The sequence below is a fragment of the Rhinopithecus roxellana genome, chromosome 8 (assembly GCF_007565055.1).
Source record: "Rhinopithecus roxellana isolate Shanxi Qingling chromosome 8, ASM756505v1, whole genome shotgun sequence".
In the NCBI taxonomy this organism is placed as follows: Eukaryota; Metazoa; Chordata; class Mammalia; order Primates; family Cercopithecidae; genus Rhinopithecus; species Rhinopithecus roxellana.
The window spans coordinates 45,722,176-45,745,965 of record NC_044556.1 but is presented as its reverse complement, the minus strand read 5'-3'; the positions used below and the strand labels follow the sequence as shown (position 1 = coordinate 45,745,965).

Sequence of the window (23,790 nt, the reverse complement as noted above, 5' to 3'; positions counted from 1 at the left end):
CCTGTTTAAAAAATTAGGTTGTGGCCGGGCGCGGTGGCTCACACCTGTAATCCCAGCACTTTGGGAGGCCAAGGCGGGCGGATCACAAGGTCAGGAGATCAAGACCACGGTGAAACCCCATCTCTACTAGAAATACAAAAAATTAGCCGGGCGCAGTGGTGGGCGCCTGTAGTCCCAGCTACTCAGGAGGCTGAGGCAGGAGAAAGGCGTGAACCCGGGAGGCGGAGCTTGCAGTGAGCCAAGATCGCGCCACTGCACTCCAGCCTGGGCGACAGAGTGAGACTCCATCTCAAAAAAAAAAAATTAGGTTGTTTGTCTTATTATTTTGTTGTAGAGGTTCTTTATATATTCTGGCCCTATAAGTCCTTTATCAGATACATATATATATATTTTCCAGTAGCTTGAAAAAGGACTTAGATAAACCAGGCGCAGTGGCTCACGCCTGTAATCCCAGTACTTTGGGAGGCTGAGGTGGGCGGATCACCTGAGGTCGGTGGATCACCTGAGGTCAGGAGCTCGAGACCAGGCTGGCCAATACGGTGAAACCCCGTCTCTACTAAAAATACAAAAATAAGCCAGGCGTGGTGGCAGGAGCCTGTAATCCCAGCTACTCTGGAGGCTGAGGCAGAAGAATCACTTGAACCGGGGAGGCCGACCTTGCAGTGAGCTGAGATTGTGCCATGCACTCCAGCCTGGGCAACAAGAGTGAAACTCCGTCTCAAAAAAAAAAAGTAAAAGGACTTAGATGTTTTGTAAATATTTGCGTTTGTGACTTGCCTTTTCGTTTTTAAAAACAGTATCTTTCAAAGAACAGAAATTTTAAATTTTGATATAGTCTAGTTTATCAGTTTTTAAATTTATGGGTAATGCAATTGTGTTCTAAGAAATCTGCCTAACCCAAGGACCCCAATCTTTTATGTTTTCTTACAGTTTTATAGTTTCAGCTATCTTTTTTTGTAAGAACTTTATTTATTTATTTATTATTATTATTTTTTGAGATGGAGTCTCGCTCTGTCGCCCAGGCTGGAGTGCAGTGGCGTGATCTTGGCTTACTGCAAGCTCCGCCTCCCGGGTTCACGCCATTCTCCTGCCTCAGCTTCCTGAGTAGCTGGGACTACAGGTGTCTGCCACCATGCCCCGCTAATTTTTTTGTAGTTTTAGTAGAGATGGGGTTTCACTGTGTTAGCCAGGATGGTCTCAATCTCCTGACATTGTGATCCACCCGCCTCGGTCTCCCTAAGTGCTGGGATTACAGGCGTGAGCCACCATGCCCTGCCTATTTTTTATTTTTATTTTATTTTATATTTTGAGGTGGAATTTCGCTCTTGTTGCCCAGGCTGGAATGCAGTGGCGTGATCTTGGCTCACTGCAGCCTCTGCCTCCTGGTTTCAAGTGATTCTCCTGCCTCGGCCTCCCAGAGTAGCTGGGATTATAGGCATGTGCCACCACACCTGGCTAATTTTGTATTTTAGTAGAGACAGGGTTTCTCCATGTTGGTCAGGCTGGTCTGGAACTCCCGACCTCAGGTGATCTGTCCGCCTCGGCCTCCCGAAGTACTGGGATTACAGGCATGAGCAACCGCGCCTGGACTTTCATTTTTTATGTATGTATGTATGTATGTATGTATGTATGTATGTATGTATGTATTTTGAGACGGAGTCTCCCTCTGTCACTCAGGCTGGAATGCAGTGGTGTGATCTCGGCTCACTGCAACCTCTGCCTCCTGGGTTTAAGCAGTTCTCCTGCCTCAGCCTCCCCAGCAGCTGGGACTACAGGCACGCACCACTGCACCCAGCTAATTTTTGTGTTGTTAGTAGAAATGGGGTTTCACCGTGTTGGCCAGGCTGGTCTTGAACTTCTGACCTCATGATTCGCCTGCCTCGGACTCCCAAAGTGCTGGGATTGCAGGTGTGAGCCACTGCTCCCAGCCATAAGAACTTTATTAAGATATGATTTATATACCATAAGTTCACCTAAAGTGCATAATTTAGTTTTTTTAAAAATGTTTTAATTTTTTTATTTTTTAGACGGAGTTTTGCTCTTGTTGCTCAGGCTGGAGTGCAGTAGCGCAATTTTGGCTCACTTCTACCTCTGCCTCCCGGGTTCAAGCAATTCTCCTGCCTCAGCCTCCTGAGTAGTTGGGATTACAGGCATGCGCCAGCACGCTCAGCTAATTTTGTATTTTTAGTAGAGATGGGGTTTCTCCATGTTGTTCAGGCTGGCTCAAACTCCCGACCTCAGGTAATCCACCAGCCTTGGCCTCCCAAGGAGCTGGGATTACAGGCTTGAGCCACCGCTTCTGGCTAATTTAGTTTTTAGTGTGTTTACAGAGATTGCAGTGAGCTGAGATCACACCACTGCACTCTAGCGGGGGTGACAAAGTGAGACTTCGTCTCAAAAAACAAAAAAAGATAAATAAAAGTACACTTAGTGGTTTCATTCCTTTTCTCAAGTTCCCAAGGTTTTAGGTAATTCCCAAAAGGTCTCAACATCTAGTCTACTTTTGGGACATGACCTTGATTTCAACTTCTTGCATGTCTTATGACTCAAAGTTAGCACTTTTGAAGCATAAAACAAATTTATAACATTTTCATTACCTCAAAAAGAACCTCATTCCTTGTACCCATCATTTTCCAAACCTCCCATCCCCTCCAGTTCTAGGAAAGCACTAATCTAGCCTCTGTCTTATAGATTTGCATATTCTGGACATTTCATAGAAATTTAATCATGGTTTTTTTTTTTTTTTTTAACTGGCTTCTTTCACTTGGCATAATATTTTTGAGGCTTATTCAAGTTGTAGCACACATCAGTACTTCATTTTAACATTCCATTATATGGATATACCACTTTTATTTATCCATTCTTCAATTGTTGGACATCTGGGTTCCTTCCACTTTTCACTATTATGAATAATGCTGTTATGAGCATTTGTGTACACGTTTTTGTGTAGATACGTGTTTTCATTTTTCTTGGATATATACCTAGGAATGGAACTGCTGGGTTACATGGTAACTCTTTAGGTTTAACCTTTTGAGGAACTGCCAAATTGTTTTCCAAAGTGACTGTACCATAGTTTTTACTCTTATGTTTAGGTCTGTGATCCATTTTGAGGGATTTTTTTTGTTTGTTTGTATAGTGTGATATAAAGGTCAAGGGTTGGTTGGTTTGTTTGTTTTTGAGTGTCAGCTAGGCTGCAGTGCAGTGGAGCAATATTGGCTCACTGCAGCCTCTGCCTCCTGGGTTCAAGCGATTCCCCTGCTTCAGCCCCCCTGAATAGCTGGGATTACAGACATGCACCACCACACCCGGCTAATTTTTGTATTTTTAGTAGAGATGAGGTTTTGCCATGTTGGCCAGGCTGGTCTCAAACTCCTGACCTCAGGTGATCCACCCGCCTCGCCTCCCAAAGTGCTGGGATTACAGGTGTTCGCCACTGCGCCCGACCAGGGTCAAGGTTTTGTTTTTGATTTTGTTTTTATGTGGATATTCAGTTGTTTCACAGCAACTTGTGTTTAAAAGAAAATTCTTTCCCCATTGAAATATCTTGGCGTCATTGTGGAGAATCAATTTACTATGTGTGATTCTATTTCTGAACTTTTTGCTCTGTTTCATTGGTCTGTTCCTTATTTGTCTGAACAGTTGTGTCATTTTGGGATTGGTTTCTGTTAAATGTCTTTTCCTTTGAGAATGGGTCGTATTCTCCTGGTTCTGTGTATATTGAGTCATTTTGGATTGTATCTTGGATATTTATGAATGTTACATTGTGTAGACTCTGGGTTCTGTAATATTCATCTGAGGAGTATTGATGTTTTGTTTTAGCTGGCAATAAGCCATAAGCTGTGTCACCTTCTGTGGGTTAGAGTTCAAATCTCAGTTTAATTATTTCAGCCTTTGCTGTGCTGCTTCGAATCTGTATACATCCAAGAAGGGATTAGTATGAGATACATGTGGTGTTTATTCTTAGAATTAAGGGATCACCTTCTCTGGTTTTCTCTTGTCCTAGATTCTCCACTTACTCTGGTAGCAGCCATCGTCACCTAGAATCTTTTCCCTATATGTTTGAGCCAGAAAGATGTCAGGTTCTATCTGAGTTTTAGTTACTTAAATTGTGCTATTTTGTAACTTATGCCCACAAGCAGAGCAAAACCCTCTAAATGCAGGAGTGTACCTCCTCTTGTACAGATCATTGCTCCATGTTTTGGGTCCCCTCCACAGTCAGCCTGCTTGTAGTGTTTAATTCAGACTCCTCAGACAATTGTTTTTGTATTTTGTCCAGAATTTATAGTTGTTATAGTGGAAGGGTTGGTCTACATGAAGTGTATGTACTACTTGAAATGGAGTTTTCAGTTTTGTCAGGTTTTTCTTTATGTATAATGAATATTATATCTTGATGAATTGATCCCTTTAACATTATTTATCTCTTTATATAAGTCTCTATCTGTAATGTATCTGTCTCTCTTTATCCCTGGTGTAATATTCTTTGTTCTGAAGTCTTTCTCTCATATAACATATGAGCCACTAACATATAGCCGCTAGTAGCCATGTCACCTTTCTTTTGGTTATTGTTTTCATTGCTATCTTTTCCATTTAACCTATTTATATATTTATAATTAAACTGGGTTTCTTATAGAAAGCTTATAGCTGGGTCTTGCTTTTTTATCCAGTCTGGCAATGTTTTTATTTGGAATGTTTTATTGGAATCTAAATGTTTTTATTTAGACTACTTACCTTTAGTATAATTATTGCTATAGTTAGGCTAAATCTACTGTCTTGTTTTTTGCTATCTATGTTGCATCATTATTTATTTTTTTCCTCATTTCCTGCCTTCTTTTGGATTGATAGAGTATTTTTAAATGATTCTATTTTATCTTTACTATTGTTTTATTAGGTATAATTTGTTTTTTTCTTGGTTTACAGTACATATCTGTAATTTATGAACATTTACCTTCAAATTATATATTTGAATTTGTAGTTGTATATACGTAATACATAGTACACATATTATATATAGTGTAACACTATATAGATAAATATACCTAATATATATAATTTTATAATATATAAATATATAATATATATTTATATTGGCCATTTTGTCCCCCCGTCAGATGTTAATTCCTACAAATTTGTGAATTTTCTAGCTTTCCCTCTGTTATTGATTTCTAACGTTACCCCGTTGTAGTTATAGAAGATACTTTGCATAATACCTTTTGTGTGTATGTGTGTGTGTGAGAGACAAGGTTTCTCTCTGTTGTCCAGGCTGGACACAAACACACACACACAGACATACTATATATATAATTTAAGACACTTACAAGAGTATATTTCCCCCCGCCATCCTTTGTGCTATTGTTGTCATACATTGACTTCTATATGTGTTATAAACTTAATGATACATTGTTATCTTTGCTTTAAACAATTGCCTTTTAAAGGGTTGGGGTTTTTGTTTTTTGTTTTGTTGTTTTTGTTTTTTGAGATGGAGTCTCACTCTGTCACCCAGGCCGGAATGCAGTGGTGCAGTCTTGGCACCCTGCAATCTCTGCCTCCCAGGCTCAAGTGATCTCCCACCTCAGCCTCCTGAGTAGCTGTGACCACAGGTGCGCACCACCACACCCAGCTCATTTTTTGTATTTTTGTAGAGACGGGGTTTCATCGTGTTGCCCAGGCTGGTCTCAAATTCCTGAGCTCAAGTGATCTGCCAGCCTTGGCCTCCCAAAGTGTGTTGGGATTACAGGCAGGAGCCACCACACCTGGCGTTAAAGAAATTAAACATGATAAAAGAGTTATTTTGTATTTGACTACATATTTACCATTTCCTTCCCTCTTTCCTTCCTTCCTTCCTTCCTTCCTTCCTTCCTTCCTTCCTTCCTTCCTTCCTTCCTTCCTTCCTTCCTTCCTTCCCTCCTTCCCTCCTTCCCTCCTTCCCTCCTTCCCTCCTTCCCTCCTTCCTTCCTTCCTTCCTTTGCGCAGTCTTGGCTCACTGCAACGTCCACCTCCAAGGTTCAAGCAGTTCTTCTGCCTCAGCCCCCCAAGTAGCTGGGATTACAGGCATGTGCCACCACGCCCGGCTAATTTTGTGTTTTTAGTAGAGATGGGGTTTCTCCATGTTGTCCAGGCTTGTTTTGAACTCCTGACCTCAGGTGATCTGCCCACCTCAGCCTCCCAAACTGCTGGGATTACAGGCGTGAGCCACTGTGCGCAGCCCGTATTTGCCATTTCTGATGCACTTTATTCGTTTGTGTAAATCTAGTTTCTGTCTGGCATTAAGATTCCCTCTGCTTGAAGAACTTGCATTAATATTTCTTGCATTAAGAGTGCAGGTCTTTTGGCAATGAATTCTCTTAGCTTTTGTTGATGTGAAAAAGTCTTCGTTTCTCCTTTATGTTTGAAAGATTTTTTCAGGGTATAGAATTCTGGGTGGATTCTTTCTTTTCTTTTTTCTTTTTTTCCTTTTTTTTTTTGAGATAGAGTCTTGCTCTGTTGCCCAGGCTGGAGTGCAGTGGCGCAATCTTGGCTCACTGCAGCCTCTGCCTCCCGGGTTTGAGCAATTATCTGCCTCAGCCTCCCGAGTAGCTGGGATTACAGGCGCCCGCCACCATGCCCGGCTAATTTTTGCATTTTTAGTAAAGACGGCGTTTCACCATGTTGGCCAGGCTGGTCTTGAACTCCTGACCTTGTGGTCTTCCTGCCTTGGCCACCCAAAGTGCTGAGATTACAGACGTGAGCCACCGTGCCTGGCTGATTTTTTAAATTTTTATTTACTTACTTTTTTAAAGTACCAAAAGAAAAAAACAATCACTCCATTGTAATCCCAGCACTTTGGGAGGCTGAGGCAGCAAGATTGCTTGAGGCCAGGAGCTTGAGATCACCCTGAGCAACATACTGAGACTCTGTCTCTGCAAAAAATGAAAAAATAGCTGGGCGTGGTGACACAATCCCTGTAGTCCCAGTTACTTGGGAGGCTGAGGCAGGAGGATCACTTCAACCCAGAAGGTTGAGGCTGCAGTGAGCTTTGGTCACACCACTCCACTCCAGCCTGGGAGACAGAGCGAGATCCTGTCCCAATTTGAAACAAAAATCACTCCAGTCTTCTGGTTTTCATAGTTTCTGATGAGAAGCCTGCTTGTTTTAGTTTTTGGTCTTTTCTATGGCTTGTTTTAACCCTGTCTGGCTACCTTCAAAGTTTACTCTCTTTAAAAAACAGAGACAGGGTCTCACTCAGTCATCCAGGCTGGAGTGCAATGGTGCAATAATAGCTCACTGCAGCCTTGACCTCCTGGGCTCAAGCTATCCTCCTGACTCAGCCTTCCAAGTAGCTGGAACTACAGGAATGTGCCACTGTACCTGTCTAACTTTTATATTTTATTTTGTTATTTTATTTGTTTGAGATGGCGTCTTGCTCTGTCGCCCAGACTGGAGTTCAGTGGCACCATCTTGGCTCACTGCAATCTCCGCTTCCCGGGTTCAAGCAATTCTCCTGTCTCAGCCTCCCAAGTAGCTGGGACTACAGGTGTGTGCCACCACAACTGGCTTATTTTTGTATTTTTACTAGAGACAGGGTTTCACCATGTTGGTCAAGCTGGCCTCGAACTTCTGGCCTCAAGTGATCTGCCCACCTCAGCCTCTCAAAATGTTGGGGTTATAGGCGTCGGCCACTGCACCTGGCCACCTAATTTTAAAAATTTTTAGTAGAGATGGGGTCTTGCTGTGTTCCCCAGGCTGTTCTCACACTGTCAGCCTTAAGCAATCCTCCTTCCTCAGACTCCAAAGTGCTGGGATTACAGGCATGAGCCACTGCACCTGGCTTGCAGCGTTTTCTCCTTATCTTTAGTTTTCGGAGTTTCATTTTTACGTGTCTAGGTGGTTGTTTCTTATTTATCCTGCTTGAGGAATCTGTGGTTTGATATCTTTTAGTATTTTTGGAAAACTATCAGCCAGTATGTTTTCAGATATTTCTTCAGCCCATTCTTTTTCTCTTGCCTTTCTGGAGGTTCTAGTTACCTGTGTTTTGCACTGTTTGATGTTGTCTTAGAGCTTTTGGGTGTTTTATTCTATTTTAGCTCTTATTTTTCTCTTTAGATAATTTTTATTGACCTATCATTAAGTTTGCTGATTTTTTCCCTCAGTTGTGTCCAGTCTGCTGATGATATTGTTAGAGGAACTCTTCATCTTTGATACCACACCTTTTGTTTTTTATTTTTTCAGACGGAGGGTTGCTCTGTTGCCCAGGCTGGAGTGCAGTGGCGTGATCTTGGCTTACTGCAACATCCGCCTCCGAAGTTCAAGCGATTCCCCTGCCTTAGCCTCCCGAGTAGCTGCGACTATAGGCAACCACTACCACGCCTGGTTAATTTTTGTATTTTTTTTTAGTAGAGATGGCAGTTCACCATATTGGCCAGGCTGGTCTCGAACTCCTGACCTTCTGATCCGCCCGCCTTGACCTCCCAAAGTGCTGGGATTACAGGCGTGAGCCACTGCGCCCAGCCCATGCTTTTTATTTCTATCACTTCCATTTGATATTTGCTTGTAATTTTCACACCTGCTGAAATTCTCCATCTGTTCATATATGTTTTCCACCTTTTCCTTTTGCATGAGGTCTTCAGCATTGTTAATCACTGTTATTCTAATAATATACTGCCTGATAATTTCAACATCTGGGTCATCTCTGAGACTGTTTTATCTCTTGCCATAATGTTGGGTTTCTCTTTTTTTTTTTTTGAGATGGAGTTTTGCTCTTGCCCAGATTGGAGTACAATGGCTCGATCTCGGCCCACCACAACCTCTGCCTCCCAGGTTCAAGCGATTCTCCTGCCTCAGCCTCCCAAGTAGCTGGGATTACAGGCATGTGCCACCAGGCCTGGCTAATTTTGTATTTTTAGTAGAGACGGGGTTTCTCCATGTTGGTCAGGCTGGTCTTGAACTCGTGACCTCAGGTGATCACCCACCTCGGCCTCCCAAAGTGCTGGGATTACAGGTGTAAGCCACCGCACCCAGCCTGTTTTTTGTTTGTTTTTTTGTTTTTGCATTTTTGTCCTGTAATATTTAACTGAATGTTAGGCATCATATGTAGAATAATAGTAGAGATGACTGAAGTAAATAGTGTTTGAACTTGGAAATGGGCAATGTTCTTCTGTTAGGGAATTTAGTCAGTTAAGCTGGGCTTGGATTTTGTTATAGCTATCATTACCTTTACTGTGCCATAGGCCTTAAGTTTCTCTAGCAAGGGGTTGCTATTGCCTTGTGCTTAGAGTGAGGGCTGGGGTTCTGGAGGTTTTAAAATATTCATTCATTTATTTATTTATTTATTTATTTATTTATTTATTTATTTATTTATTTATTTTTTGAGACAAACTCTCCTTCTGTCTCTCAGACTGGAGTGCAGTTGCACAATAATGGCTCTCTGCAGCCTTGACTTCCTGGCTTAAGCATTCCTCCAGCCTGAGCCTACCAAGTAGCTGGGACCACAAGCACACATCACCACATCTGGCTGATTTTTTTTTACTTTTTGTGGAGACAGAGTCCCACCATTTTGCCCAGGCTAGTCTCAAAATCCTGGGCTCAAGTGATCCTCCTGCCTTGGCCTCCCAAAGTGCTGGGATTATAGACAAGAGCCACTGTGCCCAGCCTGGAGGGGTTTTTTTTTTTAAGACAGAGTCTTGCTCTGTCGCCAGGCTGGAGTGCAATGGCGCAATCTCAGCTCACTGCAACCTCTACCTCCCGGGTTCAAGTGATTCTCCTCCTTCACTCTCTCGAGTAGTTGGGACTACAGGCCTGCACCACCACGCCCAGCTAATTTTTGTAATTTTAGTAGAGTGGGGTTTCAGCATGTTGGCCAGGATAGTCTCGATCTCTTGACCTCGTGATCCGCCTGTCTTGGCCTTCCAAAGTGCTGGGATTACAGGTGTAAGCTATGGTGCCCAGCCGGCCCTGGAGGGTTTTTTTGTCCTCAGACTTTCAGCCACCTGTGCATACCAGTACCACAGAGAAGTTGTCTCTTTGCATTCTTACCCCTCTGCTACTGGTAGACTGCTCTTGCTTTTTACGTGGGCTTAGACTCATGGTAGAGGTAGATGTTGTGTAGTTCACCCTTAGGCTTAGGCAGAGTCTGTGTCTCTGTGTCCTAATTCTTTTGCCCTTCCGTCTTATTTTAGCCAGACTTGGCCTTGTATCTGTGGTTAGTCTTGGGAAAGAGTTTCCTGTCCCTCCCTCAGCTATAGCAAACCTCTGCTTGGTAATAGTGGAGGAACCTGGGCCTAATATGGTTTCCTGCCTCTCCCCACGGGTATAGAGTATTTTAGTTTTACTCCTTCCCCAGAAGAAGTGGATCTTTGCCTGTGCACTCTGAATGAGAGGATTTACTGCCTGTCTTAGCCTGTTTTTGCTGCTGTAATAGAATAACACAGATTGTAGGTAATTTATAAAGAAAAGAGATTATTTGACTCACAGTTCTAGAGCCTGGGAAGTCTAATATCAAGGGGCCACATCTGGTGAAGGCCTTTTTGTTGTGTTATAACATGGAGGAAGGCATTCCCAGGTAAGGAAGTGCATGTGAGACAGAGAGAAAAGGGGGCCCAAACTCCTGAGATAAATAACCCACTGTCTCACTACCTCAATCATGACATTAATCATGAGAGTTTTGCCATTACCTCTTTTTTTTTTTTTGAGACGCGGTCTTGCTCTGTCGCCCAGGCTGGAGTGCAGTGGCGGGATCTCAGCTCACTGCAAGCTCCACTTCCCGGGTTCCCGCCATTCTCCTGCCTTAGCCTCCCGAGTAGCTGGGACTACAGGTGCCCGCAACCACACCCGGCTAATTTTTTTTGTATTTTTAGTAGAGATGGGGTTTCACCGTGTTAACCAGGATGGTCTCGATCTCCTGACCTCATGATCCGCCCGCCTCGGCCTCCCAAAGTGGAGAGTTTTGCCATTACCTCTTAAAGATCCCACTTCTTCATACACTTATTAATCTCTCTTCTTAATAGCTGCTTAGTGTCCTTATCCATTGATTCTTTTGTGTTGGTAATTTCTGAGCCTGTCTCTACTGACTAATTTTTATCCTGGTCATAGGTCAAATTTTCATGCTTTTTTATATGTCTAGTAATTTTTGATAGGATATTGTATATTGTGAATGCAGTGTTATTGGGTTGCTAGATTTTGTTATATTTCTTTAAAGAGTGTTGGATTTTTTTTTTTTTTCCTGGCATACAGTTAAGCTACCTAAAGATTACTTTGGTCCTTTTTAGCTTTGTTTTTAAGCTCTTTTTGAGTAGTTTAGAGTACCTTTTACTCTAGAACCAGTTTGGCTCCGCTCCTAAAGCATGGTCTTTTTGAGTTAGTTCCCTTCTGAATTCCATGCAGATTTAGGGAGGTCTCTTTATTCTGGCTGGAGGGAAGTTGAATGATTCTGTAAACTGCGTGAACTCTGGGAATTGTTTATTTACCACTCCCGGCTTATAATAGTTTTTTCTTTAGATTGTTATTCAGTCAAAATTCAAGGGAACTTAATACAGATTTCTGGAGCTGTCTTGCTTTAGCTCCCTCGTACATGCTTAGTCCTGCAAATTCTAGCTGCTTTGGCCTCCTTGAACTTCAGTCTCTGTTTATTCAACTCAGTGAAGTTGCCAAACTCTGTTTGGGTACCCCTCCCTGAGCTGCAGTTTAGGAGTTACCTCTAGGCAGAAAGCTGAGATGATGTTAGGGCTCACCGGCTCATCTTGTTTGCTTCCCTTTTCTCAGGGATCACAATTCTTAGCTGCCTGTTGTCCAGTGTCTGAAAATAGTTGTTGCCTATATTGTGTCCAGTTTTCTGGTTGTATTTAATGGGAGGTTAATTACCACCTGGAAGTCCACAGCTTGTTCTGTAAATGGAGAATATTTTTATTTAGGGATAATTTGATTAAAAATTGATTTTAAATATTTTTGACTTTAAAAGAAATGCCAGTGGAACTTTACTTCATATTATATAGAGGAATAAGTTCCAGATGGATTAAGGACTTAAATGACAAAACAAAAAATTAAAAGCTCTTAGTGAAAATATTCACAAAAATATTGGTGAATAGCTTATTGATCTTGGGAATAGCAAAGTTTCTTAAGACACAAAAAGTGTTGGTTATAAAAAGATTGATAAATTGGACTCTTTCTAGAATTTAAAAAACCTTAAATAGAGTGAAAAGACCAATGACAGGCCAGGTGCAGTGGCTCACGCCTGTAATCCCAGCACTTTGGGAGGCCAAGGCGGGCGGATCACGAGGTCAAGAGATCAAGACCATCCTGGCTAACACAGTGAAACCCTGTCTCTACTAAAAATACAAAAAAATTAGCCGGTCATGGTGGTGGGTATCTGGAGTCCCAGCTACTTGGGAGGCAGAGGCAGGAGAATGGTGTGAACCTGGGGGCAGAGCTTGCAGTGAGCAGACATCGTGCCACTGCACTCCAGCCTGGGCGACAGAGCGAGACTCCGTCTCAAAAAAAAAAAAAAGAAAAAAAGACCAGTGACAAACTGGAAGAAGATATTCACAATACACACAAATGAAACACTGTGTCAATATATAAAGAACTCCATAAATCAATAAGAAAAGCAAAAAAACTTAATATGAAGATAAGCAAAACACATGAGTAGGTACTTTACAAAAAATGACACTCACATGGTCAATAAGTATATGAAGAGTTATTCAACATCATTAGTAATTAGAGAAATGTAAATTAGGATCACAGTAAGAAATCTTTTCACACCAATTCCATTGGCAAAATTAAGAGGATCTTTTTATATATTGCTGAAAGAGAATAAATTGGTACAACCACTTTAGCTTACATTTTGGCATTATCTCCTGAGGCTGAATATGCATATAACTCTGCAGTTCACTTAGGGTTATACTCAGAAGAATATCTTTTGCATGTACATCAGGAGGCATTTATACAAATGTTAACAGCAGCATTGTTCACAGTAACTAAAATCCAGAAACAACCCGAGTGCTCATGAGTGGGAGAACAGATTGAAAACAAACGAGCAACTATGATATATTCACACAACAAAATGCTGCATGCAGCAGAGTATACCACAAAGACATGTAATGTTGTGATGAGACTGTAGTATAATATTAAGTGAAAAAAGTAAATCCTTTAAAGTCTCATCTTGATACTCTATTTTTATAAAACCAAAATACCTTTAAAATTAAAATATAAAAATTTAAGGATTATATATAAATGCAAAAAAATATAAAAAGAAAAGCAAGGGAATCATGAACATGGTTGGATATGATAACTTTTTGGGGTCAGAGAAACAGGGATATAGGGATGTGGGATAGAGGAGGCAGAGACTATATGGCTTGAATTAAATTATTTTCAAGGTCTTAGCTTTTATTTTGCTTTTCACATTATCTGTTTACTAACAAAAATTCCACAGTTGCTTAAATCACTTGGTTTTTTTGAGACAGTGTCTCCTTCTGTTGTCCAGGCTGGAGTGTAGTGGCAGGATCGTGGTTCACTGCTTCCTCTGCCTCTTGGATTCAAACAATCCTCCCACCTTAGCCTCCTGGGACTACAGGCGCATGCCACCATGCCCAGCTACATTTTTGTATTTTTTTGTAGAGACAGGGTTTTGCCATGCTGCCCAGGCTGGTCTCGAACTCTTGGACTCGAGCAATCTGCCCGCCTGTCAGCCTCCCAAAGTGCACTGGGATTACAGACGTGAGCCACCATGCCCAGGCCGCTTAAGTCATTTTTTAGGCCTTTTCTTTGGAATCAACTTTAGAGCCAGTTTAGGCCGCACACAAGTATCAGTTACATGGCTTTATAATCAACCCTAGGTTTTCAGCTCCTTTCAAATTTGCTTGCTTATTCATTCACTATATTTACCACATTGGCTTCAAATGACTTTTAACTTTCTAAAAGTAAAATCCACCCTTAAAAACTGGTAATTGCCTTTGAAGTTATTTAAAAGTATGCTAGAGGTCATTCTAATAGCAAAAATAAGATCACGCTCCTCCTACTGGGTGCGGTGGTTCAAGGTGGGTGGATCACCTGAGGTCAAGAGGTCGAGACCAGCCTGGCCAACATGGTGAAACCCCTTCTCTACTAAAAATACAAAAATTAGCCAGGTGTGGTGGCGGATGCCTGTAATCCCAACTATTCAGGAGGCTAAGGCAGGAGAATCGCTTGAACCCAGGAGGCGGAGGTTACAGTGAGCCGAGATCATGCCACTGCACTCCAGCCCAGGCAACAGAGTGAGACTCCATCTCAAAAAAACCCCAAAACACAAAAAGAACATCATGCTCCTTTTGAAAAGGGGATAGTCCTTTTTTATACATACAACTTTATACATGTTTGTCGAAAGTAAGTCTTACTTTAAAGTGACCTTGAATATAGTTTTTGTTAAATGCATAGTAGAATGCATCTAACCAATATCATCTAAGTGTGCCAAGATGATTATGTGATTTAATTTGTATTAAGTATGCTTTTCTTTTGTTCTTCTCCTTCACTAGGTATATAATGTTTACATGGCAGGGAGGCAGCTGTGTTCTAAGCGGTACCGGGAATTTGCTATCCTACACCAGAACCTGAAGAGAGAGTTTGCCAACTTTACATTTCCCCGACTCCCAGGGAAGTGGCCATTTTCATTATCAGAACAACAATTAGATGCCCGACGTCGGGGACTGGAAGAATATCTAGAAAAAGGTAATCCAAACCATCAAACTCTACTATATTGAGTAGACGTGGGTTCTAGATATGCAGCTTCTAAACTGCATAGCTGAATTTCCGGAAACTCAATAGTGAATGTAAGTCAGGTTTCTGACTAAGTATTGAACGATCTGAACTTTGAAGGCAAAACTGAAATGTCCAGTACAGTGATCAGTAGCCTGTTTCATTGGTTTGTTTAATGCTTAACAACAACAGAAAAATGAATGTTTAGTTTTTGATGCATTTGGTGATGCCTAATGGACATTTTTTTTTTTTTTAGACGGAGTCTTGCTCTATCACCAGGCTGGAGTGCAGTGGCATGATGTCGGCTCACTGCATCCTCCGCCTCCTGGGTTCAAGCGATTCTCCTGCCTCAGCCTCCTGAGTAGCTGGGACTATAGGCACACGCCACCACACCCAGCTAATTTTTATATTTTTAGTGGAGATGGGGTTTCACCATGTTGACCAGGATGGTCTCGATATCTTGACCTCGTGATCCATCTGCCTCTGTCTCCCAAAGTGCTGGGATTACATGGACCTTTATTTTTGGGTTATATTATCTGCCAGCAAACACATATAGACTCAGCAATATGCTGAATTGATTTGGGAACTAAGTGGGCAATATTAAGACATTTTTAATATTTAAGACTTTTTTTTTAAATGGTTCTTGGCTTACTGGTGTATCCTACCTGAAAACTTTATTCATTTTACAGGTATTCATAGATAGGTTTGCTGAGTTGTAGGTAATCTAGAGTGCCCTTGTTCTAAGCAGGCTAAACGTAGATAGTAATACTTCTGTATTGAATTTTTTGTTTTTTTTTGTTTTGAGACAGAATCTTGCTCTGTTGCCCAGGCTAGAGTGCAGTGGCATGATCTTGGCCCACTGCAACCTCTACCTCCCAGGTTCAAGCGATTCTCCTGCCTTGGCCTCCCAAGTACCTGGGACTACAGAAGCGCACCACCATGCCCGGCTAATTTTTGTGTTTTTAGTAGAGACGGGGTTTCCCCATGTTGGCCAAGCTGGTCTCGAATTCCTAACCTCAGGCGATCTGCCCACCTTGGCCTCCCAAAGTCCTGGGATTACAGGCATGAACCACTGCACCTGGCCCTGTATTGAAGTGTACTTGTTATCTCTGTGCCTCCAAATGATAGATACATCAGGAGTCTGTGGATGTGGATGGTGAAACATTTGTGTAGAAAGGCAGGGAAATGACACAGATCTCTTCAATAAGATAGCTCATCTTGTGGCTCAGGGAAGAGACCTTTCCTTGCTACATTATAGAGTTGCATTATTTGGTAGCTGTTCAGTAGGTTTTTCTCTAAAATACTAGTTTATAGAGTAACAGTCTTACATGATATTTAGTCATTCTGTTTCCTTGTAACTAACTGACCTAGTTGAATCTTTTTTTTTTTTTTTTTTGAGACAGAGTCTTGCTTTGCCACCCAGGCTGGAGTGCAGTGGCCGGATCTCAGCTCACTGCAAGCTCCGCCTCCCGGGTTTACGCCATTCTCCTGCCTCAGCCTCCCGAGTAGCTGGGACTACAGGCGCCCGCCTCGTCGCCCGGCTAGTTTTTTGTATTTTTAAGTAGAGACGGGGTTTCACCGTATTAGCCAGGATGGTCTCGATCTCCTGACCTCGTGATCCGCCCGTCTCGGCCTCCCAAAGTGCTGGGATTACAGGCTTGAGCCACCGCGCCCGGCCCCTAGTTGAATCTTTTAAAAACTTTTGTAGGGAGCCTTAGTCATGAAGAGAAACCATTTTCCCCGTAGAAGGTAATGGAACTTCCTTACCTGTTTTTAGCTTTTTCTAACAGGGACTGGCCTCTCTGAACAAAGCCCTTGGGAAATGAGAAAGGGTACAATTTTTAAAAATCAAATGAAGTAAAGTCACCAGTTTAATTTGCCATTCTCATGAGAGTGTCAGGAAATTAACTTTCTTAAATTTAGAGGATTAGCTACCTACCTTACCTGCCTGCTTGCTTTCCTATCTCACCCATCCCCAGCCAGCTTTTTATTTATTTATTTATTTATTTTGGTTGTTGTTTTGAAGCTAAAGTCAGTAAGGTGAAATGATGTGAATTCTTAATTACCTACCCTAGTTTTCCCAAAATGGCTTTTAATTTTCGTGGTTCTCTGACTGGCCTGTTTTTAGGCCAAATAAATATTTTTCCTTTAGTATTTCAATTTTATATTTGGTTTATTCCTGATTAATCTTCCCTTACCACTGCCTCTTTACCCCATGTTCTGTTGTTCTAGCTTGTTAATAGGTCACACAAGACTGCAAAGTTATATTTACTGAACTTTTCTTTTTTTTTTTTTTGAGACGGAGTCTCGCTCTGTCGCCTGGGCTGGAGTGCAGTGGCCGGATCTCGGCTCACTGCAAGCTCCGCCTCCCGGGTTCACGCCGTTCTCCTGCCTCAGCCTCCCGAGTAGCTGGGACTACAGGCGCCTGCCACCTCGCCCAGCTAGTTTTTTATATATTTTTTTTTAGTAGAGACGGGGTTTCACCAGGTTAGCCAGGATGGTCTCGATCTCCTGACCTCGTGATCCGCCCGTCTCGGCCTCCCAAAGTGCTGGGATTACAGGCTTGAGCCACCGCGCCTGGCCTATTCACTGAACTTTTATTTCTCTTTTCTGGTTATGTTTAATATTTTTAGCGAGCTCTACATCTTTATATTTTCTATTATTTCTTTGTTCTGATCATATTTAGATGAATGTTTATCACGCCTTAAAATCTTGTATGCCAGGCATGGTGTGCTGCCTCATTATTGCCTGCTATTGATGATTTAAACTTAAAACTTTGATATGTCTTTGACTTTATATTCTTGATTTTAAGGCCTTATGCCAGATTTTATCTTTATTTTCTACAGTGTGTTCAATACGAGTAATTGGTGAGAGTGACATCATGCAGGAATTCCTGTCAGAATCCGATGAGGTAGGTGAATATCTCCTTTAGTGATTATTTTCCTCTTGGCTCCTTGTGGGGGAAAATAAGTTAAAGGTATTGATTATGGGTTAAATTTCCATAAGCTCTCCAAAGGACTCTAATTTTTCTACTTCCATTTTATATGTATCCTGCTTATCTATCCTTTAAGACCTAGGTCCACTTTCTCTTTGAAGCCATCCCTGATGAGTTTTCATCAATTTTTCATTCCACCAAAAGCTTTTGCAACTAGTTCCATTCAATGATCAGTTGTTGCTGTCTCATTCTCTAATTTTTGTACATGTAATCAGATTGTCGCTTTATATTTTTAGCTTACAAGAGTGTGAGCTACCTGTAGGTAAGAGCTAAATCTTGACCATCTTTATATTCCCAGTTCCTTACCACAGCGTCAAGCATTTTGTAGGTGCTTAATAAATATTAATTGAATAGAAGAGTGAATATTTAATGCTAATATAGTAGTGTGTTATCCACTACTTATTTTATATGTATATGCCTTGTTTTCCCAACTAGATTATAAATTTCTTATAGTCAAGGGCTTACAATAAAGCAATGCTTATGATTGTTTTAGGCAATGAATAGTACTTTTTAAAAAGTGGTACTTTTTTAAAAGGTCAAAAATTACAAGGTTAGAGGAATGTGTTAATCAACAAAAGCAGTGTATTAATCATCAAAAGCAGTAAGAGGAGAGTAAGAATTGTTTACCTTTTGCTAGAGGAAAATTGGGCATCAGGCTAACTTTGAAAGGAAAAATGGATGAGACTCAGGTATCCATTTTTTCTTTTAACAATCTCCTAGTTATTTCAGGGTTCAGAAAGAAACTTACTATATCTCTTGATCCAGTCTGTATGCCTGACCATTAATACCAGAGAATATACATCAAAACTACTGCTTTCAGTTATCTTCTCTCATTTGTGGATTCTGAATGGGGAGACGGAAGCGAATCAAAAATCTCATCTGTGTTTGACCTAGACTGTTTCACACAAGTTTCCTGTTTTGAAATGTGAACACGTTGGCTTCAACATGTTTCTTTCCTTCCTGCTTATCTTAAAGGTTAACTTCTGCTGCAGCCCTGAACTCAGCTTTATGACTTGTAAATGTATTGACTTTTTTCCCGTTCTCATTGGAACTCACTTACTCTCTACACGTTTTAGGTTGTTGTCTAGCTAGCTTGTTACAGGGAGAGTGAAGATATACTGGGCCATAAATTCTGTCTCTATGTCTTTTCCCCCAGAACTACAATGGTGTGTCTGACGTAGAGCTGAGAGTAGCATTACCAGATGGAACAACGGTTACAGTCAGGGTTAAAAAGAACAGTACTACAGACCAAGTATATCAGGTAAATTAAATGAACACGTAGACTTGACATTGGATGATGTGAAGCTAAGGAAGATAGATTAAATGAGTCAGTAAAGTGCTTAGGGTGTCTGGCACATAATCAGTTTATTAAATGTTAGCTACTATTGTTATTATTAATGTGAAAGTACTTTGCCCTCGCTTAAAAGAAAGGTACGGTAAATATCCCAGGTTGTAGTAGTTGTGATTAACCCCTCCTTTTTTTTGGAGATGGAGTGTTGCTCTGTCACCCAGGCTGGAGTGCAGTGGCGTGATCTCGGCTCACTGCAACCTCTGCCTCCCGCGTTCAAGCGATTCTCCTGTCTCAGCCTCCTGAGTAGCTGGGACTACAGGCGCCCACCACTACGCCCGGCTAATTTTTGTATTTTTAGTAGAGACATGGTCTCACCATGTTGGCCAGGATGGTCTTGATCTCCTGACCTCGTGAGCCGCCTGCCTCGGCCTCCCAAAGTGCTGGGATTACAGCAACCCCTCCTTTTTTGATTGTAAAAAAACTATAACACACATGAAAACAGAATAGTATAATGAATCTCCATATAGTAATCATTTATATTTAATAATTATCAAGATTTTGCCACATTTGCCTTATGTATATCTTTCTTTTCCTTTAAGTATTTAAAAGCAAATCCCATATTATTGGACCTGTATGTACTTCAGTATGCATCTTCTTACAAAACCACAGTGCCATTATCAAACCTTAAAAATTAGCGCTATTGCCTTGGTATTGCCTAATAACTACTCCATAGTCACATTTTTCCAGTTGTCTAAAAATGATTTTTTTACATTTGGTTTGTTAAAATCTGAATCTAAACAAGGTCCTTAGATCACATTTGATTTTTATGTTTGTTTTAATATAGGGCAGTCCCCACTTCTCCCCATTTTTTTTTCATGCCATTGTTTTGTTGCAGAAATGGGTCAGTGCCCTGTGGAATGACCCGCATTCTGAATGTGTCTGTTTGTTTTCTGGTGGTGTCATTTGATATATCCTTCTATGTCTCTGTATTTTCTATACATGGAAGTTTGCTCTAGAGGCTCAATTAGATTCAGGTTCTGCTTTTTTGATAATACTTCATAGTTGGTCCTGTATACTTTATATTGCTTCTCAACAATTACACAATACTGGGTTATCCCATTTTAGTGGTACAAAGGTTAACCAGTAGGTTTAGGTGGTGAAATCTGATCTTTTCATTGTAAAATTCACCACTGATCTTTCACCAAATGAATCTATCCATTGATGATTATTGCGTTAACCAGTGATTTCATTAAAGGTTACAAAGTGCTGATTTTCTAATACTCTTATTTCTTCACACCGATTAGCTAGAATTCTTCTGAAGATAACTTTTCCTTGTCAACTAACGCTACTTAATTATCTCAAAATAGATAATTTCCCACAGTTTGTGGGAAAGACAGGATACGTATTTAAGCCTTTCCTTTGATTGCCGATTTTCAGAGTAAATACATAATTATATATAAATATAATTATATATATTAATAATCTATAAGGTAGATTACATATTAATATATACTTTATAATTATATAATATATTAAATAATATAATATACAAATAATATATATAATTCATTATGAAATGTATATATTATATGTAATAATTTAGATAATGGGTTTTTAGATTCAATGTGATTTAATCAATAGCGTATATTATCTTTTTGATGCTCAGATTGTTCCATCTTTGGCCAATGAAAGCTCCTTCATGTCTGCTCCTTTATGCTTTTGATGCAACCTAATATTTTTATGATAGCATTCTTGCTTTTTGGTACAATAAGATGTCCTGGCCTCATCTTTGTATATTTCTTACCCTAGATATCTAGAATAGGCCATTTCCCCAAGGAGTCCTATTCTTTTAGTGAGAAACTGTATTTAGAGATCATAATCTGCGTGCTGGGTATAATCATTGCCTGTATATGCCTTTTCATTGGCCTTTAATCCTAACTTGATCAGAATTTTCAGGGAGACAAGCAGGTTTCTGGGTACTAATGCTTACATTTCTCTTTTGTAGCAAACATTAAAAAATCTATCCCCCAAACATTTATTTATCCACTGTATTTTATGGCAAAGGATATATGCAGGATCTCAGGCATTTATGAAATTATACAATGGTAGAGAATTTCAAGAAAAGTACTATTTTTACAGCTTGCTGATCTTTTTGTTTTGTTTTGATTGCTTTTTTCCAGTGTTCCTCTAGCAAGGCTTAGGTTTTTTACACTTTCCTCCCAACCCTGTTACTGAGACTTCTAGCTATAAACTATTTTCTCTCTTTTTTTTTTTTTTTTTGAGACGGAGTCTCGCTCTGTTGCCCGGGCTGGAGTGCAGTGGCCGGATCTCAGCTCACTGCAAGCTCCGCCTCCCGGGTTTATGCCATTCTCCTGCCTCAGCCTCCCGAGTAGCTGGGACTACAGGCGCCCGCCACCTCGCCCGGCTAGTTTTTTGTATTTTTTAGTAGAGACGGGGTTTCACCGTGTTAGCCAGGGTGGTCTCGATCTCCTGACCTCGTGATCCACCCGTCTCGGCCTCCCAAAGTGCTGGGATTACAGGCTTGAGCCACCGCGCCCGGCCTACTATAAACTATTTTCTAAACCTTGAAAGCCTTTTAGTTTCTATCCAGTGCAGTGTAGAATGATAATTTAGAATACTTATAATGTCTAGTTCCTCTATCACATCATGGATGGACCTAGGCCTCATATGTGAGCAGATAGGAGAAGAAGGGATATAATCACATTTGGTTTACTGAGATACTAATAATCAACAGTTTTATCTTTGTTTTATCAACAAAACAACGGCATGAAAAAGAAGTACCTTGCTTATATTGAGGTTGATCTTGAAAAGAAATTTTGTTACTACTAGTTTATATTTTGTTGTTGTTTGTATGTAATTGTCCTTTATTTGCACACAGTTTTCCAATTTCTTTTTTATTTGTCATATTAGGACCTGAGTTCCTAGAGAGAATGAGTGATTCTTGTTTAATATGCCTCTATTATCCCAGTATTTTGCTATTTTATGTAGATATTATGATGGTAATTCTTAGGAAATGGAGGTGCCTAATGATCCCAGCATGAGACATGGATCATCTAAAAAGTAAACAAAAAATTTTTGTTTAGCCAGAATATAATTGATAAACAATATTTTACGCTCTAGAATCAAATGTGTAGTTTTTTTGTGTTAATGTATTAAATGTAGGCTGAATGTGTGAAACTGGATATTTAAGCATTTGTTTTCTTTTTAAGATCTGTGCTATTAAGTACATTTCTTGTAAGTTGTGTTAAAAAATGAATGAAGTTGTTTTAGAGAGGGAAGCTGATATTTAAGGACAGAATATTGTCAGCTTACACTGGAAGGGAGAAACTCATATTCATAGCTGTTGGGGCAGATACAGGTGTTTTTTCCCTTTTCTTTCATATATGTGTATGCGTGCATGCATGTACACATACATACAAAGAAAGATAGTTATGGACCATTAATGCAATTTTTGTGAGGCCAAGATGGCAGAACCTCTCCCCTTTCCCTCCTCCACAGGCATACACCTGCCTTTTCCTACAGCATTGACTTAATTTTCTTGAAACCAATCTATCCTGTTTAACCTTAGGCTATTGCAGCAAAGGTTGGCATGGACAGTACGACAGTGAATTACTTTGCCTTATTTGAAGTGATCAATCACTCCTTTGGTGAGTACCAGTGGCTGATACTAGTTTTGTTTTCTATACTGTCAGAAAGAAACTATTTGCTTAGAGAAGAGCTTGAAGACACGGGGAGATCCCGCTCATTAGAACTGTCTCTAACAATCAGACCAAGCATATCCCGTTAAACTTAGGTCATAAGGATGTCTGATCACTGTTGATTCTTTTTCCTCTTTTGTAAGTGTAGGTTACAACCAGCAATGAATTGGAAGATACTTCCATGAGGTTCTTTTAAATCTGAGGTTCAAAATTCATATATTCCAATGAAACAGGCTTAAAAAGATGGGATGTTCTATTTAGCCACATGTTGTTTTAGTGTACTTTAGGATTTTTGTAAAGATTCTTAAGAGTAGCTTTCTGTTTTCAGAAGTTAGAAAGATATATACTGGTTAAAAGCCTTGTTTTAATGCATACATTTAAGCTTCTGTGTGAATAAATTTCCTCTTCCAAGGAGGTTTTATTGCATGGTGACAGGAAATTTATATTTTATTTTACAAAAGCTAGGGATGGTGGTCACATTGGTTGCACTGAGACTACAAAGGGGAGAGAGTCTGAGGGTTTGCTCTGAATGACATAGATTTCCTACAGTTTATGGGTCTCTTCCGTATCATATAGATTTATATAGGGTGAAGGCCAGAATAGATACAGATAATATTGATTGATCAGATCTTCCTTATCCCAGAAAGTGGGAGAGTTTGGTAGATTTAGGTTGCCTTGCTATCTCAGGTCCGGGTAGAATAACTTTGATTCCCCTAAAGCAGCCATCTCCCTAATATTTTTTTTCTTCCCAACTCACAGCAGTGTAACTAGACAGATGTAAATTACGTTACAAAGGATTACTAAGGTACCAAGACATCTGGATTCTAACCTTGTTTTTTGTCTAAGCTTTAGTTTCACTTTCTATAAAATGGAAAGTATTAAATCTATCTTTTGTAGTGTTACAAAGCCAAGTAAACATCGAGAGAGAAAGTAATCTCAGCAATTTGGGAGGCTGAGGCAGGAGGATTGCTTGAGCCCAGGAGTTTGAGACCAGCCTGGGCAACATAGTGAGACTGCCATCTCTAAAAACAATTTAAAAATTAGCCAAGCATGGTGACACATGCAGGTGGTCCAAGCTGGGAGGCTGA

At 40.5% G+C, this 23,790-nt stretch overlaps 1 protein-coding gene across 5 annotated transcripts in view; it reads left to right on the top strand.

Moving 5' to 3' along the window:
* SNX27 (sorting nexin 27) overlaps window positions 1-23,790 on the top strand; it is an 87,489-nt gene that overhangs the window by 31,001 nt on the left and 32,698 nt on the right. For 4 of the 5 annotated variants that reach the window (XM_010387148.2, XM_030936555.1, XM_010387149.2 and 1 more), the window contains exons 3-6: window positions 14,478-14,670; window positions 17,544-17,608; window positions 18,849-18,953; window positions 22,573-22,651. In XM_010387148.2, the coding sequence (XP_010385450.1) occupies window positions 14,478-14,670; window positions 17,544-17,608; window positions 18,849-18,953; window positions 22,573-22,651 (442 nt within the window). The remainder of the gene's footprint in view (window positions 1-14,477; window positions 14,671-17,543; window positions 17,609-18,848; window positions 18,954-22,572; window positions 22,652-23,790) is intronic. The other variant, XM_010387150.2, reaches the window with a different exon arrangement.